The sequence below is a fragment of the Acanthaster planci genome, linkage group LG16 (genome assembly GCF_054643075.1).
Source record: "Acanthaster planci isolate LZ-2023a linkage group LG16, COTS_SCS, whole genome shotgun sequence".
Taxonomy (NCBI): domain Eukaryota; kingdom Metazoa; phylum Echinodermata; class Asteroidea; order Valvatida; family Acanthasteridae; genus Acanthaster; species Acanthaster planci.
In genome coordinates, this window is record NC_141792.1 from 7034365 (window position 1) to 7054594 (window position 20230).

A 20230-nucleotide genomic window follows, 5' to 3' on the forward strand; every position below is an offset into this window, starting at 1 on the left:
ACAAATAATGAGAACATAACCATACATATTTATGAAATAAAACCAAAAATAGTGGAATAGAGAAGCAAGGTTGGACAGCAAGACTGATAAGAAGCAGATCTATTTTAGGGAAGTAATGTTATGACAGGAACTGATTTTGTAAAACCCCAGAATGGGAAAACCACAATCAAATAGACAAAGCGTAGCGTTCCACTGGTCAATGCATTCTTGTAATTTCTTTCACACTGTCTGGATTCAAAGTTTCTGTCACATTTTTAGTTGAATTTCTTGGAAAATCAGCTTCTCGCTGTGCCCCTCAAGCTTAAGATGTCCTACAATTGTTGGCAATGACTGCCTAAAATGTTTACCGTGTGGAATTTTGCTCTGGTACACTGATTTGGCCCCGTAATAGCCCAGCTGATTGCAGACGACCTCGCCATCGCTCAGTTGCCAGTCTGTGTCACAGACGGCACCCCATACTCCCTCTAGACGGATCTGTACTTCTCCCTTGAATGATGGCTCACTGCCAGACAGCCTGACATCACCATCTTGCAACAATTAGAAACAACACGTGAGTTAAAATACATGTTCCATCAGTGCAAATATCCAGTAGCTCTGTGTGGTACGTGTATATACATGTACACCAATATGAAATGCCCACTTGAGTTAGTAACCGTGTATACAAGCTGGTACCTCTGTGTAGTGCTTGTATATAAGCTGGCACTACTTGAGCCTTTGTATCTCAGTGTGGTGTGGTACCCGTGTAAGTACTTGCATAAGTTGGTAAATCTACTTGCTTTTGTGTAGTACCTCTGTGTAGTACCTGTGTATCTCTTTATGGTACCTGTGCATGTACGTGTAAGCAGGCACCTCCTCACTGGCAAACAGTATTGGGGACAACTAGCTCCCACTGGAGCACCATACATTCCAACAGAACTTGGTCACACATACTCAGTGCAGCCCATACAAAACATGCCTGAACCTGTGCTTGCATGTTATGTGTGTCGATCCTCATACACAGGGATTTAGTTACTATTTAAAAATGTTTGTGTTCACACAAGGAGCCCACTGACTATACACGATAGTGTTGGAGCCAATTCCATGCAGCTGCTAAGCAAATTACAACTGCTTTGCAAAATTTTGTGCGGAGCAAATAAAAAACCCTCTTCAATAACTACCAAAAAGATGGACTTTCCCCTCCTAGGACAGCTCTTGGGACACATTAGTTTAATCAGATACCTGCCAGGACAAAAACAACTCATAACAAACCAAATGGCTGGACATTTTTCCCAGGCAAAGTCATCTGCTTCAGATGTTTTCAGCGGGAAGGCTATTTTATAAGATATGTCTAATTTCCAGGAAAAGTAATTCAATCATGCTATTTTAATCACAGAAACGCGTTCCGAATGAATTATGGGGAAATTCGTTCACAAAAACTCATTTGATGCATACTTCAACAGCTTTGATTTCACCACCCCAACCCACGAGTATGATTCATTGAAATGTGATCCAAGGCAGATACGGTATTGATGCACCAAATCTGTACGAACTAAACAAGGCCCTGATGGTCTGTGTATATTTGTTCGTTCGTTTTTTTATTTAAAAACAGAAAACTAGACACAAAAACAAATTGTTGTTAGCTTTTATTTGAAGGTGAAAAAGTAAATTGGACAATAAGGCTTTTTCTTTTTTCATTTTTCTACTATTTCAAAACAAAAAAGAAAAAAATCAATTTTTTATTTTCACAACAAAAATGACAATCAATTTTTTCACTTTAAACGTGAAAACAAATGAAATGTAATCTATCAAAACAACAAAACATAGATCCCTTTTTGATTCAAAATATTAAGATATACATGTATGTCTCCTAGTAAGTTTGTAGCCCGACAAGTTACATGAATTAAGCATGGCTTGAATAGAGGATTACAAATATTTTTGTTGCCAACAAAGACAAGAAAGGAGCAACAAACACAGAAATTATATTCTACAAAGCAACTTCCTTCCCAAGAAGTGCACTGTCGATAATATCCACAAATATTTAAAATTGTTTCTCTTTGCATATTTCCCCACATGCATTAGTTCTTCAACAGTTCCTCAATTTGTTTTTGTTTGGCTTGATTTTGGTTTTTCTTGCATATTGCTGTCAACTTTTACACAACTTTAATTATGTTGGCAGTTAAAAAAAATAACAGACATAGTTTGTGCATGCTGCACCTAGAAAAAAATATGATTTACATCCAGACACGATGTCATACTTTATCTAATGAGGCAACGGCTACCTGCCATATACTATTATAGATTTGTTAGGAACTAATTCAACCTCAGACTACATGTGCTGTAGAGTGAGATTTGGGTTAAATGAAATTCAAAAGAAATCACTGTCATTTTTTGAACATGCAAAAGGACAAGCACATTCCTTTTCTTGGTCCACATTTATTGTTTTCATATTGTACACAAGAATTGACTTGTAGGATTTCCCTTTTTCCTTTTGAAAGTGAAAGTGATGAAATGTTCACAGACTTACAAGCTATTTACCCACCCTTAGCACTCCTCATCTCAGATTCCTCTCACCTGTTTTGTGTCTGAGGCATTCCACAAATACATTGCCATCTGCGCCAGCGTCCTGGCAACTGCGTCCCTTTGTCACATCCACTCTGCAGTCCTTCAGTTGATCCTTAGAGTCAGTGCAGGAGATCTAGAGTGGAAAGAGTAAATGGGCAAAACTGCAGTCTAGAAGGAACTTCAAATGAGGCACGAATGCACAGAAAATAGCTAGTAGAGTGTGGCAGACTATGGAGGCTCATCTAGCACAGTTAGAATTGAGTCAGTCACAAGCCAATCTCAAGCCAGTCAATATAGTCAATTCACAAATCAGGTCAGAACTAAAGAGATGAACAATGACAGGGGAATGCCTACATCATCGTTCAATACAAGAGCTTGTGAGTTGACTAAAGACTCGCTTATTTGTGTTGACTTAGGACTGACTCGATTACAACTCTGCTCTCTGGGTGTGAATTTGGGTACAAATAGAGGGAAGATGACGGAGCTGACTTTTGAAAACTTACTAAGTTTCTAAATTCCCATCTCACTACCCAATACCTAAATGAAGATTTCAAGCTCAGAGGTGCATTCAACTCCAAATTGTCTAACAGATAAAAACTAATAGAAGATTCCACTAATTAACAATATAACACGATTTCCTCAAACTGTATTATGGAAGTTTGTGAAATTTGTCTTATTTGTGTGAAAGGAAGACTCTATTGTGAACAAAACAAGGCCCTCTCAAATCTAAATACACTAAAATAAGACAGAATAATAATTAAAATGTGAACACAAACAACAGAGACACAAGAAGACAAGACAAGGAAATACACTAAACAAAGTACCAACCCTTTGAACCACACTATTCCCTTGTTCAATGCCATCCACCCTGCTGACATCAGTGTTTGTGGCAGAGTTGAATCCAAGCTGTCGGCACACTGAATCGGCAACAGTCATCTCCCATCCCTGCCGACAAACTGGAAGCCATGCCCCATCCACAAACATCTCAAGTAGTCCCAGTGTGTTGGGTAAATCGCCAGTGCTGACGAGGCGCACCGAACCTATCAGTTCAAATTTAAACAAACACATTTTCATTTTATACTGCAGTTTTATAGAATACTTAGATCTTTCACTTTTAAATGGGAAAGGTATGTAAAAACAATGTATTCTTTGAACATACATGTCCTCGCACATCCTTTATTCAAAAATTGTACCAAATGAAACTATCACAACACAGTTCCACTAACTGGTTAAACTGAGGTATTAACCAAGTGTACAAAATATTCTATGCCCGATGGAAGCTGTTTCATTTTCGATTTTACCGTTTCATTTTATTTATTTATTAGTTTCTTGGGGGGAGGGGAGTGCTTTTTTGATGGGTTTTGTCAGATTGGCCTGTTCAACTCGATCAAATGCACAACATTAGATTAAATTGTATGCAATGAAATCATGAATTAATTTACCTGGTCTCTGGCACACCACCCCAACATCCTCAGCATGGGTACAGTCATGCTGTTTCCAGTGGCTACTCGGGCAACTCACAAGAGACAACTCTGCACCAGTGCAGTTCACCTCATCCAACAGGATGGGGCCCTTCCCCCCGCGGTACTTGGACTGGTAGAGGACTGGATCAGCTGAGCCATAGCCCAGCTGACGGCAAACCACTTGAGCATTCCGGAGACCCCACTTGTCGTCGCAGACGGTGCCCCACTGGCCCTGGTAGTAAACCTCCAGGCGCCCGTTTGAGGGCAATGTCCCTCCCGCCAGACGCAAGGCACTATCCTCCACAGGCAAATCTGTCAAACAATGAAAGGCATAAACAGAGACGCCGTACTTGGACAAAGTTTGTATCCACTCGGTGAGGGGTCATCCGTAGATGACCTCCTTTCAACAAGTGAACTTAAACATTCTTTTCTCATGTAATGTCCTTTCCATCCTGAAGGCCAATCTACAAGTATCTTTCATTAGAGTGTGTACGGGCTGTAAATACCTTCCTCCTTGGCTTAGTTTTGTATAGGACAAAAAATGGACAAGTCCAGGATGTCAATTGGAGATGAAAATGGGATTACCGCAGAGCTGCCAAACTTTTCAGAATTCTTCCAGTGTTCAGAAAGCAGACAATTAGTATTTGGCTTACAAAATCAGCATTTTTCATAGGACTGTTTTTTGTTCTAATATCACTTTGACCTTTTATGGTTGGAGAATGACCATAAAATCTGTCCGCCTTTCGCATCAATACAGCAGATTGTTATGGTTAGCAATTCAGCCACACGGAATACGGAAGGCTTTGCTGTGACATCAGATTTCCAAACCCTCTTTCCTGTGATCTTTTTCAGCCAGCACCTATTAACCACTACCTGCCGGGGACTCCGAAATCGGACAAAGGAAACAGGGCCCGGTAACAAAAGACCGAAGTCCGAACAAAAGACCAGGCTGCTGGGCATTACCGGCATTTTTCACTCTCAAAAGTGGTGATAATCCTAAGTTTGAAAAACACCTTGTACTTCACTACAAATAATGACAATCTGGTGGTCAGGAGAAGTGTTTGCTGTGAAAAGGTGGCTGTTTCATCACAATCAATGTGGGATGGAGTGTGCCAAAACCTGGATCAACATCCAATTGAGATGAGCCTGGCTGATCAAATGGAGAAACCAATGGGTCTTTTGTTGGTATTTGAGTACCCTCCTTCTGCACAAAATTGATTGGCCTAAACTGCTCGCCTTTTATGAAATGTAACAGAGTAATGCATGAAAGCATTCAGTACGTGTTTGTTTTTACAAAGTGAAACTTTCTGAAAGTGCAAAGTTATGAAGTGTCTGCAGAAAGTGCTTGCATTTGATGCATTATATACCGGTAAGATTTTCCCTTTCTTACCTGCAGTAATGCTGCGTGATGTGGTGCTGCGTAATGTGGTGGTAACCATTGGCGCAGTGGTAAGTACTGTGCATATGACAGCAGCGTCTTCTGAGTGTTCACAGTTGTGGTCCTCTTTGTGGCTACACTCATACAAGGTGTTCTCTTCACCAGAGCACTCCACCTCGTCCAGAAGTATCTGTCCCTCGCCCATTCCAAAGCCGGCCTCTTGCGAGTTCAGTGCTGCCTCAGCAGATAGGTAACCCAGCTGCTGACAGACTACCATGGCCTCGTTGATATCCCATGAGTCATCACAGACTGTGCCCCACACACCACTGTGGAAGATCTCCACACGGCCCTGGTGGGCAGAGCTACTACCTTGCAGTCGCACGCTTCCATCTGCAAACGACACAATTCCAGGTAAAATGAGGTATAAACTCCACCAACTGAACAATTCAAGTGTAACAACCAGCAATCCATCATATATTTGGTCAGTATATTTTGAGGACTTAAGAGTATTATGTCGAAAGCTTACCCCCAACAAAGGCTATCTCACAGACAACACCTGCGTCCTCAACATGGTCACAGTTATGACTTCCGAAACCTTGGTGATCACACTCTGCCAGGGTTTGGTCATCAGCTGAGCAGGACACCTGATCTAGAAATATTGGCCCACTTCCTTGACCAAACGACCTCACAGATGAAGCTGAACTAAAGCCGAGCTGACGACAGACAACGTTACCATCTGCAAGGTCCCAGCCATCATCACAAACTGTCCCCCATGCGCCGTTGTGATAGATTTCAACCCGGCCTTCAGATGACAATGTGCTACCAGCCAATCGAACACTACCCTCTGATGGTGAAAACCAGATTACGGGCACAATCATTATTCTGGTTACTGCTTCAACTCTAAAAAAAAAGTTTAGGTATTTTTCATGGCAAGTATAGAAACAAGCAGGCGTTAGTATTTGCGCCTTTCTTTATAATTTAGGGGCGCATTTATGAGACAAACGGGCACATTTTAACTACCTCCACCCGCTATTTTCTGCAACTCCACATCTCCCATCATGCATCTAAGATTTTCTGGGGTATGTTATCAAAACTGCATGGCAGAAAGAAGCAAAAAATTTTGTTTAATTATTCATAAAACCTTTCATACCCCTTCTGAGAGCTGAGGCTACAGTTAGATTTTAATTACTTCAGGAAGGGAAATCGAATGGACACAAACACTTGTCTCAATATTTAAAACCAAAGTTTTTTTTGGGGGGGGGAGGACCTCGAGACACCATGTCTTGAGATGCATGATGTGAGATACAAGAGGTGGCGAGATGCAAGATCGGAGAAGGGAGATGCAAGATGTAAGACAAAGGATGCAAATACTTTTGTACCAAAGATTCAACTGGACATAGGTTTCGCTTCATGATTGTTTTTGAAATACTCTTCAAAAGTGACCAGAAAAAAATATGACTTACCTTCAAATACGTCAGGGGCTTCAGTTAAATGTGGTAAACAAAAGACTCCTGCATCTTCTGAGTGGCCACAGTTATTGACAGTCCATCCTGCATGGGTACAATCTGCCAGTGTACTTTCACGTCCTGTGCATTCCAAATTATCAAGTAAAATGGGCCCATCACCAACAGAGAATTCAGCAGCAGCTGACACAGCTCTTACTGCACCTGGGAAGCCCAACTGACGACAGATGACAGTAGCATCTTGGATATCAAACAAGTCATCACAGACAGTCCCCCAGTCACCTTGATAGTAGACCTCAACACGTCCTTCATTTCCGGTGTTTCCATCCACAAGTCGCACATCTTTTCAGACAAAATTTAATTAGAAACGTATGATACGAAAAGCCAAGCATTGAAACAGCAGCGTAATATTACACTTCCAACCAAGCACCTATTCCTCTAGAATTTTTAACCGTTTGTTTAATGATGAAATATTCAGTACAGTATTTAAGAAACAGGTGCATTCGACATAGAAATATAAAGTAGTCCAGTGGCCAATCCCAAGGGTGTATACCTTCAATCTGTTTCTTATTCTGTTCTCACTGAAAGACAGAAATTTCAACTGGAATAGGAAAAAAATCTGCCTCGCTCTTACTGTACATTTGGGTCTCGCTTCTATTTGAAGCACCCTAACTTTTCATGTAAATGCTAGGCACCCCCTTTCTTAAAGGGTGCATCCCCACTGAAGTCCTCCTGATGACTTTTCGGTTTGTGACTTCATCATACTGGTTACACTCTCCCATTCAGTGGACACGATGCACATTAACCTGTGGATCTACATACGGTTCTACATAACTCTATGTGCAGTGGGTGCAGCATACACTGAAGTGATGTCACATTTACACACTGCACTCAAACACATAGTGTGTGCATTTTCCTCAAGGAGCTAGCAGGATATCATGCCCCTAGACACCAAGCAGGAACTCCACCAGCTGACCAATTCAATGCGACAACGACCAATCTTCCCTTTGTTCAGTATCTTTTGAAGAGAATAACATAAATCTTACCAACAAATACTGGTGTCTCGCAGACAACACCTGCGTCCTCATCATGGTTACAGTTATGAATCCCCAAACCTTGGTGATCACACTCTGCCAGGGTTTGGTCATCAGCTGAGCAGGACACCTCATCTAGAAATATTGGCCCACTTCCTGGGCCAAACGACCTCACAAATACAGCTGAACTAAAGCCAAGCTGATGACAGACAACGTTACCATCTGCAAGGTCCCAGCCATCATCACAAACTGTTCCCCATTCACCGTTGAAATAAATTTCAACCCGGCCTTTAGCTGATGATGTGCCACCAGCCAATCGAACAGTACCATCTGTTCCAGTTGATAAATAAACAATAAACAGTTAAAACATTGTACCTGTTACGTTATATCCTTGCATGCTGAAACCACAAACTTTTTACTTAATTATAGTCTGTCATGTTTAAAGCATAACCTGCCTCAAGTCTGTTTTCACTTGGGTTTTCATACATGTGGTAACATGACCTATTTTTTTGTGGTCACATGGCTGCTGCAAGAGTCAGTGATTGGACTGCCCACATACATGCAGGCTACGATTGGGTCTGCGGTAGCATCAGTCTAGGGGATACAGTTAGAGTTATGGTTGGTTCATGCATAGAGCATGGCAACATAGTCCCTATGCGGAGAGAAGAAGCATGCTTGGAACTGATGATTTGTGACCCTGGTCCTGTGTTCCTTTGTACACTTCCTTCAAGTGCTTTGGCAGCGATCTATTTAGATCAATGTCACAAAAACTTTGAGGTGATGAGTGGATGTTACGGTGTGGGCATTTCGAGTTACGGAGGCATTTTTGAACATACATGTACCAGCCTATTCTTGGCAGGTATGAACTTTTGCTTTGATTTATCCAGATTTTACTGTAGTTGGTAATTCGTGACAAGTCAGTGCTTTAAGCAAGGGTTAGAATCTCTCCAAACAATTGAAAGGTTTTAAAAAACAAATAAGCTTATGATGCCAAACAGGTCACCAGTTCGTGTCACATTTTAATATCACTATGCAACTTGTCATTGATTATACATATGGCACAAAAATCCTAATCCATCTGCTTAACTAAAGACAACTCTAGGTCTGGTTTTACTTGATGTTCTCTACATTTATTTCATCATGCATGAATGAGTTGAAAAACCATGAACCTCTCAACGTATATTGTCACTTGTGTTTTATGAAGCAAAATGAACTGTCTACTATGGAGTTTTCATGGAGGTTGCCAGTTTCAACTACTGAAGCCAACAATGTGATTCACATGCACTAACATGAACATGAAGCCAAACATCCAAATGACCAATGTACATGTAAGATACAGATAGTAAGGAAATCATCATTAGTGTGTGATTTATTAAACATTGAATGGTGTGGCTGAGACACCAAAGTACATGTACCTGGCATCCACGACGCCTCTGGACCTGAAGTTGTAGTTGAGCACACCACTCCAGCATCTTCTGAATGACCACAGTTATGAACAGTCCATCCTCCATGGGAACAATCTGCCAGTGTATTTTCGTCTCCTGTGCATTCCACGTTATCAAGTAAAATGGGCCCATCACCAACAGAGAATTCAGCAGCAGCTGACACAGCTCTTACTGCACCTGGGAAGCCCAACTGACGACAGACAACAATGGCATCGCTGATATCCCAAACGTCATCACAGACAGTGCCCCAGTCACCTTGATAGTAGACCTCAACACGTCCCTCAGAAGATGAGCTTCCATCAACCAGACGAACACTGCCATCTAAATGTAAAATGAAACAACAAATCAATCAAGAGCAGCTTTGGAAATAGTTTTAAAACCGATTTGGATTCCAACTTATTAGCAAGCATCACAAAGCCTCTGGACCAGCAGTTGAAGTAGAACAAGTGACTTAAGCATCATATAAATGGTCAGCAAAATGACAATCTAACACGTCACCGGTACTTTCCTGTCCCGATGAGTACTCAACATTATCAAATATCAAGGAAAGTGGGCCCATCACCAAGAAACATCTCAGCACCCAGCAGATACAGTTGGGATGCCCAAACTGATTAGAGAAAACAGGAATTCTTTGATGTCTCACACAGTTTTGCACACATATCACCACATACAGCACCCTACCAGCAGATCTCAACGTGCTCTTTGTAAGGAACAGTGCCATTAACTAATCCAACAATGCCAACTGACAGAGGGCAGAGATCTTATTTGTGGAGCATTGGGTCTTTCTTCATTGTAAACCGGGCCAAACTAAGGAGTCAGGGTACAATCACCAGTCTATGGAGTGACTTAACAGTCTGCTAAACAAGTCAAAAGCAATCAAGAATTTAAAGTCCAACTTTAACTCCTGAGAGGCCGATTTCCTGGAGATGATACGTATGGTCACAGTGATGACGTGTCAGCCAAATGTATTGTTTCAATCATAGGGACTGCATACTGCTAGGCAGGAAACAATCTCTGATTTTCAGCAAACTTAATTTTTGTCCCCACCATCACCCCAAGCTCCAACTATTACCACTATGGCATTTATTCACGTAGAATAAACCAGCCCAATAATAATGGCTGAACTTTACTTTGGCCAAGGCAAATTACCAAGTAGTTTATACAATGTACATTTTGTGGATTAAGGCCGGGTAATGAAGCAGAAGTCACTTTTTCTGTTTTTTACAGGCAACAACTTTTCCCTGAGTAGTGCAACAGGGGAGAACTGTTCTTTCCTTCTGCATGTTCAAATGTTGGATAAAAACAGTGCCTGCGTACAGTGTAACATGTTTATCTGATGCACAAATGTTCTTAAGTTTTATATAATTTACTCTGGCATTGTCTCAAGTTAATAGTTGATTAAGATTTCTTGGAAAGGATATTTGTCTCATTATAATAGCTGGCAATATTATGCCTTATTATGTTCCAGTTATGATCATCAGGTGTTTGTGTTGGTGACCTTAATCTTTAGCCTTGAGACACCAAAGTACACTGTACCTGGCATCCAAGACACCTCTGGGCCTGAAGTTGCAGTTGAGCACACCACTCCAGCATCTTCTGAATGACCACAGTTATTAAAAGTCCATCCTCCATGGGAACAATCTGCCAGTGTACTTTCGTCTCCTGTGCATTCCACGTTATCAAGTAAAATGGGCCCATCACCAACAGAGAAGTAAGTACCAGCTGACACAGCTATTACTGCACCTGGGAAGCCTAACTGACGACAGACAACAATGGCATCGCTGATATCCCAAACGTCATCACAAACAGTGCCCCAGTCACCTTGATAGTAGACCTCAACACGTCCCTCAGAAGACAACCTTCCACCAACCAACCGAACACTGCCATCTAGAGATTGAACAAGCATCATATGTTGAAAATGTAATTTCAATGAGAAGTATATTCAGTCATGATGACTTCTACTTTGTTGGCCTACTGGGGTGAGAAGTGCACATTAAACATGTTCAGTTATGACACATTTGTTACGGAATAACTAAGAAGTTGCAACGGAGAGACTTTATTCACAGTACATTGTATACTTAATCATCTTTATTCAATACTCAATCCAAATATGTACAAAACAATAAAAATGTAACATAAAGCCCAGGTCCCGAGTGGACAATGAATAAATTAAAGTACTCATTGCAGGACAAAGAGAAATGAAACATGTTTTAAAAAGCAGAGGAGCATAAACAATTAACACATTTGAAAAATTCATTTCATTACAGAAGCATAATTCATGAACATAGTCTGGAATGGGTGATGCCCAAATTAAGCTGAAGGGAAGGGCAAAATATGTTCATACAGACATGTACACACATTCACCTGTTTTCCAGATTGGTTATTCCGACTGTTAAAAACCATGTATGATCCTAACAGAGCTCTTCTAACACTGTGATTGCAAAAATCTTTATTTAGATAGGCATACACGTACATGTAGCTGTCCAAATTTCTAATTGCTGCCTGTTTAAAGAACTACACTTGTTCACGATATTAGTACAATGTGTGGTGTATTTCCGGGTGGAAATTTCAAACTTGTTTTTGACCAACTAGTCTTACTCTCTTCTCTTCACTGAGAGGAATGCCTGAATAATATTGAAAAATCACTGAATTGTCTCAGCGAAATTCCCTAAACTAAAAACCTCAGCAAGTTGGCTGTGAACTTGGAAAATGACCTCTCCATGTCAACCTCTCAGTGGATTGATTACTGACACCATATTGATCTTACCAGAAAGCCTGGAACACTCTCCCGATGTAATCTCTTCTAGTGTCACCTCACCAATTTGCAAAAGGGCATTGGTGACATCTGGGCTGGATGGGTCAATGTCTAGAGTCACGTATCGGGCAAGCTGGGGTGTGTCACATGTGAATACAATCACAGCTCCATCATAGGACTGTGCCCGGGTGGCTGGTAGCCCGCATGCTTGATTCTCTGAGTAGCTTAGGCTAAGACCAGCTCGTGCCACTGCAGCAGTAAAACGGCCTTGCCCTAAACATTACGCAAATATAAAGAAAATCAACTTCACAATTCATAGGTGAGGAAGACCTCGTCGTGAATAAAAGTTATTCTACAGGAAATGCTAAATAAATTGAATTAGAACTAGTACTGGAATTCTGCAGCACAAACTCTGGCTGTCATATAATTTGTACAGCAGCATCATATAACTCAATTTGAATTTGAGTCTCCAGAACAGGACACTGCAGGGAAAACAAAACGGAATTCTGTGCCATATTGGTTGAGTCAAGTGGATAACCGTGTTCTTGTTTTTTCCCTTACCACAGCAACCCTGTCTAAGTGTGACTGTGATTCTGCCCAAGCAGTGTTCACTACCCAAGTCCACTCGCCACCATGGATGGGGATCATTGGGTTCTGCAAATAATGAAAAAGCACACAAACATAACTCAAGAATCCAAGTGTCTCACAAGCAGAGAAATTGAGGTTTTTCCTAAAATGGTTCTCGCATCTCACAAGTTAATTACAGAGACAACCTGCATTGTCTGCACTTCTCCCCTTTCTGAAAATAATCCCAGCTTTTGTCAATCAACATTTATATATCTTCATAATGCCAGCCTGGCTTGAGTAACAAGTAACAAAGAAAACTTGTAAGGAAAATTACGAACTCTACTAAGAGATACACAGAAGCCAAAATTTTGATTGAGCATTTATATAGGCATCTTAGAAGCCTGGGGCTTATTTGGAGATGCCTAATACACTGTAACAAACATAATGACACACTAACAATCCGAAAAACAGGAAAGATTTTTCTGGGAAAAGATAAGCCCATAAAAGTCACAAGGTCTAGTAATCAAATCTAATCTAATCTAATCTAATCTAATCAAGTAGTCCTGTGTTTTCTTAATCCAGATGCCAAACACTGCAACAACAAAAATGCAATCCATCAACTTGTCTTTGAGGATAAAAGTCTGTTTTAATTCACACATAAGCAGTGACAATTGACCTCACATGTTCATGTCTTTTCACGATACAACCTCTCAACCTTTTGTCATGTCTTTTCACGGTACAACCTCTCAACCTTGGCTGAACTCAACCCTGGGTGAACCCATGACCACCCTCCCTTGAAAATGGTGTTCAACCCAGTATTGTTTAACATCTATTTTAGCAAAATATCACTCTGGAGATGAGCATGATAATTTTCAACCTGGGTTGAAAAATCCCGTCTGTTACATAGTAGGGTTGAAGTCAATCGTGCAGCTAACACAGGGTAGAAAACTTTCAAGTATGAATCGTTGCCACTTTTCAACCCTGCAGTAACCCTGAGATTTGTCTAGTAGGAAAAGATCTAAATTGTAATTGCAACCTGAGTTACGTAAAATAAAAAAACACATACAGTACCGGTATGTGAAAATGTGTCGATGTCACCGTCAACAGCTTTTTCTCCTGGGTACAGGTCATGACTGGTGCTTTGGGCAGTTGGCTTACCAATGATAGGAAGAGCTACGAACAAACAACATGACAAAAAGATGACCACAAATCTGGTACACTGTGCTATCTTATTTCACATAAACATAACAATTCCAATTTACCGGACTAAAGACAATGTTGCAACTCCTCATGATTTGGGGCAAGCTTTTGCATAGTGACCATCATCTCTGGAATGGACTGGTTCCTTTGTACCCGTTATCCACTGAAAACAGTGTATTGGTGCAAGGCGTCTCTTATGTAACTAAGCAAAAGCTTGCCCCGAATTACCAGGTATAGCAACGGTGTCTTCAGTGTGGAAAATTCAATTTGTTATGTTCATGTAAATTTGGAGAGTTCAGTGTACCAGATTTTATTCAAAGGTAACTTGCAAAAGGCTTATTATAATGAGCACACACTTACAGAAAAGGATGGGAATTGGACCAGGCTAAGAGACAAGGAAAGTCTCCGGAATGTGCAAATCAAATTCAGCCAAATATACATGCAGAGACCTTTCATAGCCCAACTTGCGCAAACAGGGTTTAGAATATGACCCCATATAAACTGTACATGCACATGTAATACTACCTAAATATTACCAAGTCCATTTATCACACAAGCAGCAAATTGTAGGTGTGCAAGGCCATATCATAACTGATGCTGATTGTTGAGTAAAAACCTTCAAGCTTTGGCAAATGCCAACAAATACTATACATACATGCAGCATCCATCCAATATAAACTTTGACAGTCTGAAGCAAGCCCAAATCAAATTTTATTTATAAGCAGGGAGTTGGATTGAAATGTGCAAGCCTGTACAGTTTAGTAAGCGCACAGTTACATCGTATGGGGAGACAAGACTGCAAATACAGGGCACTTCAAACTCACATTACTTGTACACGTATGTATATGTACTCTGTCAAACTAAATGAGTGATACTGATGCTCACTGATAGCCTTATGTACATGTATTGTTTTCTTATGGGGATTTATTCTGTGCAGGTGTTATCATCTGTAGGCAATGTCATGACTGAAGCAGGATTCAGTGTCCGTGAGTTTAACCAATCAGATGTCTAGTTTATTGACCAATGGATGATCAAGGTTATGAGGGCTTTAAGACTCTATTATTCTTGGGTCTAGACCAATGGCAGCAGGGGTTTGTGGAGCAGTTTAGGGAAAAGTTTAGTGGGAAGAAATCCGTGTACTCACTTTTATCTCAGCTTCAGCAAGACAGTACCTCGTTTTGTAATTTGAATTGTGAAAATTTTTTCCCTACCACTACCCCAAGCTCCCATGCACCATTACCACTATGGCATTTATTCACATGGAATAAACTAGCCCAATAATAATGACTGAACTTTACTTTGGCCAGAGCAAATTATGAAGTAGTTTATACAATGTACATTTTGTAGATTAAAACAAGGTAATGAAGCAGAAGTCACTTTTTCTTTTCTTTACAGGCAACAACTTTTCCGTGAATAGTGCAACAGGGGAGAACTGTTCTTTCCTCCTGTATGTTCAAATGTTGGATAAAAACAGTGCCTGCAAACAGTGTAAGACGTTTACCCGATGCACAAATGTTCTAAAGTTTTATATAATTTACTCTGGCATTGTATCAAGTTAATAGTTAATTAAGATTTCTTGGAAATTGGAAAGCATGATTGGCTTATTATAATAGATAGCAATATTATGCCTAATCATGTGTTTGTGTTGGTAACCTTGAACTTAAGCCTTTTGTGCTGCCCTCACTGCATTGAGCTGTGGTGCTTGGCGAGCTTTTTGGGTGCTCAGAGCTGATAGTGCTTGTGGGCTTTTGGTACCTACACTATGCTGGGGCCTTGTTTGATATAAAAAATAAGTTAATAGTGACCCACAAATGTGCATTCCTTAAAACAAGAGGACCCTGAAAACCAAAATCTGCTTATACTTAAATTTGGCTAAGATATGTTGTCACACAGAACTGGTGTGTTGTTTATGTTATTATTTGTCTGCTTATAAGACAGCGAATAAAAAATGTACATAGAGACATTACGATGGATTTCATGAAATTTGTCAAAAGTTAAAATGACACATTTCATGTTTCTAAATTCAGATCAAGAAAACTTGCGGTGAGAACATAAAATTTGCATCTGCTTTGTAACAAGTGGCTTTGTAGAGTCTTGTAATATTGTCTTCTACTCTCGAAATAAGAGAATTAATAAGACAAGTTATATCGTATCATTTTTTTTTTGATAAAAGAGAAGCCTACTGCTACCTCAATTGTAGTTGTGGAGTATTTGTGAAATCTGAAAAGTTTCATTATTTCAAAATGGCATTTGAAGTGCATTTCAAAAGTGATTAGACTATCACGTACCTTGAAATATGACAGGGGTTTCGGTGGTGGGTTGTAAGCAAATGACTCCAGCATCTTCTGAGTGACCACAGTTATGACTATACCATCCATTGTGGGAGCATTCTATCAGTGATCTTTCAAATCCCGCGCACTCTAGATTATCAAGCAAGATGGGCCCATCACCAACAGAGAATTCAGCAGCAGCTGACACAGCTCTTACTGCACCTGGGAAGCCCAACTGACGACAGATGACTGTAGCATCTTGGATATCAAACAAGTCATCACAGACAGTCCCCCAGTCACCTTGATAGTAGACCTCAACACGTCCCTCAGAAGATGAGCTTCCATCAACCAACCGAACACTGCCATCTAGAGATTGAACAAGCATCATATGTTGAAAATGTAATTTCAATGAGAAGTATATTAAGTCATGATGACTTCTACTTTGTTGGCCTACTGGGGTGAGAAGTGCACATTAAACATGTTCAGTTATGACACATTTGTTACGGAATAACTAAGCAGTTGCAACGGAGAGGCTTTATTCACAGTACATTGTATACTTAATCATCTTTATTCAACACTCAATCCAAACATGTACAAAACAATAAAAATGTGACATAAAGCCCTGGTCTCGAGTGGACAATGAATAAATTAAAGTACTCATTGCAGGACAAAGAGAAATGAAACATGTTTTAAAAAACAGAGGAGCATAAACAATTAACACATTTGAAAAATTAATTTAACTACAGAAGCATAATTCATGAACATAGTATGGAACTGGTGATGCCCAAATTAAGCTGAAGGGAAGGGCAAATATGTTCATATAGACATGTACACACATACAACTGTTTTCCGGATTGGTTATTCCGACTGTTAAAAACCATGTATGATCCTAACAGAGCTTTTCTAACACTCTGATTGCGAAAATCATGTAGCTGTCCAAATTTCTAATTGCTGCCTGTTTAAAGAACTACACTTGTTCACGATGTTAGTACAATGTATGGTGTATTTCCAGCTGGAAATTTCAAACTTGTTTTTGACCAACTAGTCTTACTCTCTTCTCTTCACTGAGAGGAATGCCTGAATAATATTGAAAAATCATTGAGTTGTCTCAGCGAAGTTCCCTAAACTACAAAGCTCAGCATGTTGGCTGTGAACTTGTAGAATAACCTCTCCATGTCAACCTCTCAGTGGACTGATTACTGACACCATATTGATCTTACCAGAAAGCCTGGAACACTCTCCCGATGTAATCTCTTCTAGTGTCACCTCACCCATTTGCAAAAGGGCATTGGTGACATCTGGGCTGGATGGGTCAATGTCTAGAGTCACGTATCGGGCAAGCTGGGGTGTGTCACATGTGAATACAATCACAGCTCCATCATAGGACTGTGCCCGGGTGGCTGGTAGCCCGCATGCTTGATTCTCTGAGTAGCTTAGGCTAAGACCAGCTCGTGCCACTGCAGCAGTAAAACGACCTTGCCCTAAACATTACGCAAATATAAAGAAAATCAACTTCACAATTCATAGGTGAGGAAGACCTCGTCGTGAATAAAACTTATTCTACAGAAAATGCTAAATAAATTGAATTAGAACTCGTACTGGAATTCTACAGCACAAACTCTGGCTGTCATACAATTTGTACAACAGCTTCATATAACTCAATTTGAATTTGAGTCTCCAGAACAGGACACTGCCAGGAAAACAAAATGGAATTCTGTGCCATACAGGTTGAGCCAAGTGGATAAAAGTGTTCTTGTTTTTTCCCTTACCACAGCAACCCCGTCTAAGTGTGACTGTGATTCTGCCCAAGCAGTGTTCACTACCCAAGTCCACTCGCCACCATGGATGGGGATCATTGGGTTCTGCAAATAATGAAAAAGCACACAAACATAACTCAAGAATCCAAGTGTCTCACAAGCAGAGAAACTGAGGTTTTTCCTAAAATGGTTCTCGCATCTCACGAGTTAATCACAGAGACAACCTACATTGTCTGCACTTCTCCGCTTTCTGAAAATAATCCCAGCTTTTGCCAATCAACATTTGTATATCTTCATAATGCCAGCCTGGCTTGAGTAACAAGTAACAAAGAAAACTCATCAGGAAAATTATAAACTCTTCTAACAGATGCACAGAAGCCAAAATTTTTGATTGCGCAATTATGGAGGCATCTTATAAGCATGGGGCTTATTAGGAGATGCCTAATGAGCAAAACAACAAACTTTGACAAACACAAAGACGCACTGGCAATCCGAAAAACAGGAAAGATTTTTCCAGGAAAAGATAAGCCCATAAAAGTCACAAGGTCTAGTAATCAAATCTAATCTAATCAAGTAGTCTTGTGTTTTCTTAATCCAGATGCCAAACAGTGCAACGAAAAACAATGCAATCTATCAACTTGTCTTTGAGGGTAAAAGTCTGTTATGTATGGGACATACATTTCTTAATTCATAAGTAAGCAGTGACAATTGACCTCACATGTTCATGTCTTTTCACGATACAACCTCTCAACCTTTTGTCATGTCTTTTCATGGTACAACCTCTCAACCTTGGCTGAACTCAACCCTGGGTGAACCCATGACCACCTTCCATTGAAAATGGTGTTCAACCCAGTATTGTTTCACATCTGTTCTAGCAAAAAATCACTCTGGAGATGAGCACAACAATTTTCAACCTGGGTTGAAAAATCCCCTGTCTGGTACATAGTAGGGTTGAAGTCAATCGTGCAGTTAACACAGGGTAGAAAATTTTCAAGTATGAATCGTTGCCAGTTTTCCACCCTGCAGCAACCCTGAGATTTGTCTAGTGTGAAAAGACCTAAATTGTAATTGCAACCTGAGTTACGTAAAATAAAAAAACACATACAGTACCGGTATGTGAAAATGTGTCGATGTCACCGTCAACAGCTTTTTCTCCTGGGTACAGGTCATGACTGGTGCTTTGGGCAGTTGGCTTACCAATGATAGGAAGAGCTACGAACAAACAACATGACAAAAAGATGACCACAAATCTGGTACACTGTGCTATCTTATTTCACATAGACATAACAATTCCAATTCTCCAGACTAAAGACAATGTTGCTATACCTCATGATTTGAGGCAAGCTTTTGCATAGTGACCATCATCTCTGGAATGGACTGGTTCCTTTGTACCCCTGTTATCCACTGAAAACAGTGTATTGGTGCAAGGCATCTCTTTTGTAACTAAGGAAAAGCTTGCCCCGAATCATGACGTATAGCAACGGTGTCTTCAGTGTGGAAAATTCCATTTGTTATGTTCGTGTGAATTTGGAGAGTTCAGTGTACCAGATTTTATTCAAAGGTTACTTACTAAAGGCTTATTATAATGAGCACACACTTACAGAAAAGGATGGGAATTGGACCAGGCTAAGAGACAAGGAAAGTCTCCGGAATCAAATTCAGAGAAGTATATGTGTAGAGACCGTTCATAGCCCAACTCGCGCAAACAGGGTTTAGAATATGACCCCATATACATGCACATGTAATACTACCTAAATACTACCAAGTCCATTTATCACAAAAGCAGCAAATTGTAGGTGTGTAAGGCCATATCATAACTGATGCTGATTGTTGAGTAAAAACCTTCAAGCTTTGGCAAATGCCAACAAATACTATACATACATGCAGCATCCATCCAATATAAACTTTGACAGTCTGAAGCAAGCCCAAATCAAATTTTATTTATAAGCAGGGAGTTGAGTTGAAGTGTGCAAGCCTGTACAGTTTAGTAAGTGCACAGTTACATCATATGGGGAGACAAGACTGCAAATACAGGGCACTTCAAACTCACATTACTTGTACACGTATGTACATGTATGTATATGTACTCTGTCAAACTAAATGAGTGATACCGCATGCTCACTGATAGCCTTATGTACATGTATTGTTTTCTTATGGGGATTTATTCTGTGCAGGTGTTATCATCTGTAGGCAATGTCATGACTGAAGCAGGATTCAGTGTTGGTGAGTTTAACCAATCAGATGTCTAGTTCATTGACAAATGGATGATCAAGGTTATGAGGGCTTTAAGACTCTATTATTGTTGGGTCTGGACCAATGGCAGCAGGGCTTTTTGGAGCAGTTTAGGGAAAAGTTTA

General features: G+C 40.3%; 1 protein-coding gene across 8 annotated transcripts in view; it reads right to left on the reverse strand.

The window, feature by feature from the left end:
- The window catches only part of LOC110989844 (uncharacterized), a 75217-nt gene that overhangs the window by 4726 nt on the left and 50261 nt on the right, over positions 1–20230 (reverse strand). For 7 of the 8 annotated variants that reach the window (XM_087147117.1, XM_087147116.1, XM_087147119.1 and 4 more), the window contains 17 exons: positions 18984–19085; positions 17886–17978; positions 17337–17597; positions 16135–16482; positions 13718–13819; positions 12641–12733; positions 12092–12352; positions 10861–11211; positions 9295–9645; positions 7892–8209; positions 6846–7187; positions 5909–6226; positions 5395–5772; positions 3984–4316; positions 3370–3581; positions 2551–2674; positions 348–527 (listed from right to left, as the gene is read on the reverse strand). In XM_087147117.1, the coding sequence (XP_087003243.1) occupies positions 348–527; positions 2551–2674; positions 3370–3581; positions 3984–4316; positions 5395–5772; positions 5909–6226; positions 6846–7187; positions 7892–8209; positions 9295–9645; positions 10861–11211; positions 12092–12352; positions 12641–12733; positions 13718–13819; positions 16135–16482; positions 17337–17597; positions 17886–17978; positions 18984–19085 (4167 nt within the window). The remainder of the gene's footprint in view (positions 1–347; positions 528–2550; positions 2675–3369; positions 3582–3983; positions 4317–5394; positions 5773–5908; positions 6227–6845; positions 7188–7891; positions 8210–9294; positions 9646–10860; positions 11212–12091; positions 12353–12640; positions 12734–13717; positions 13820–16134; positions 16483–17336; positions 17598–17885; positions 17979–18983; positions 19086–20230) is intronic. The other variant, XM_087147121.1, reaches the window with a different exon arrangement.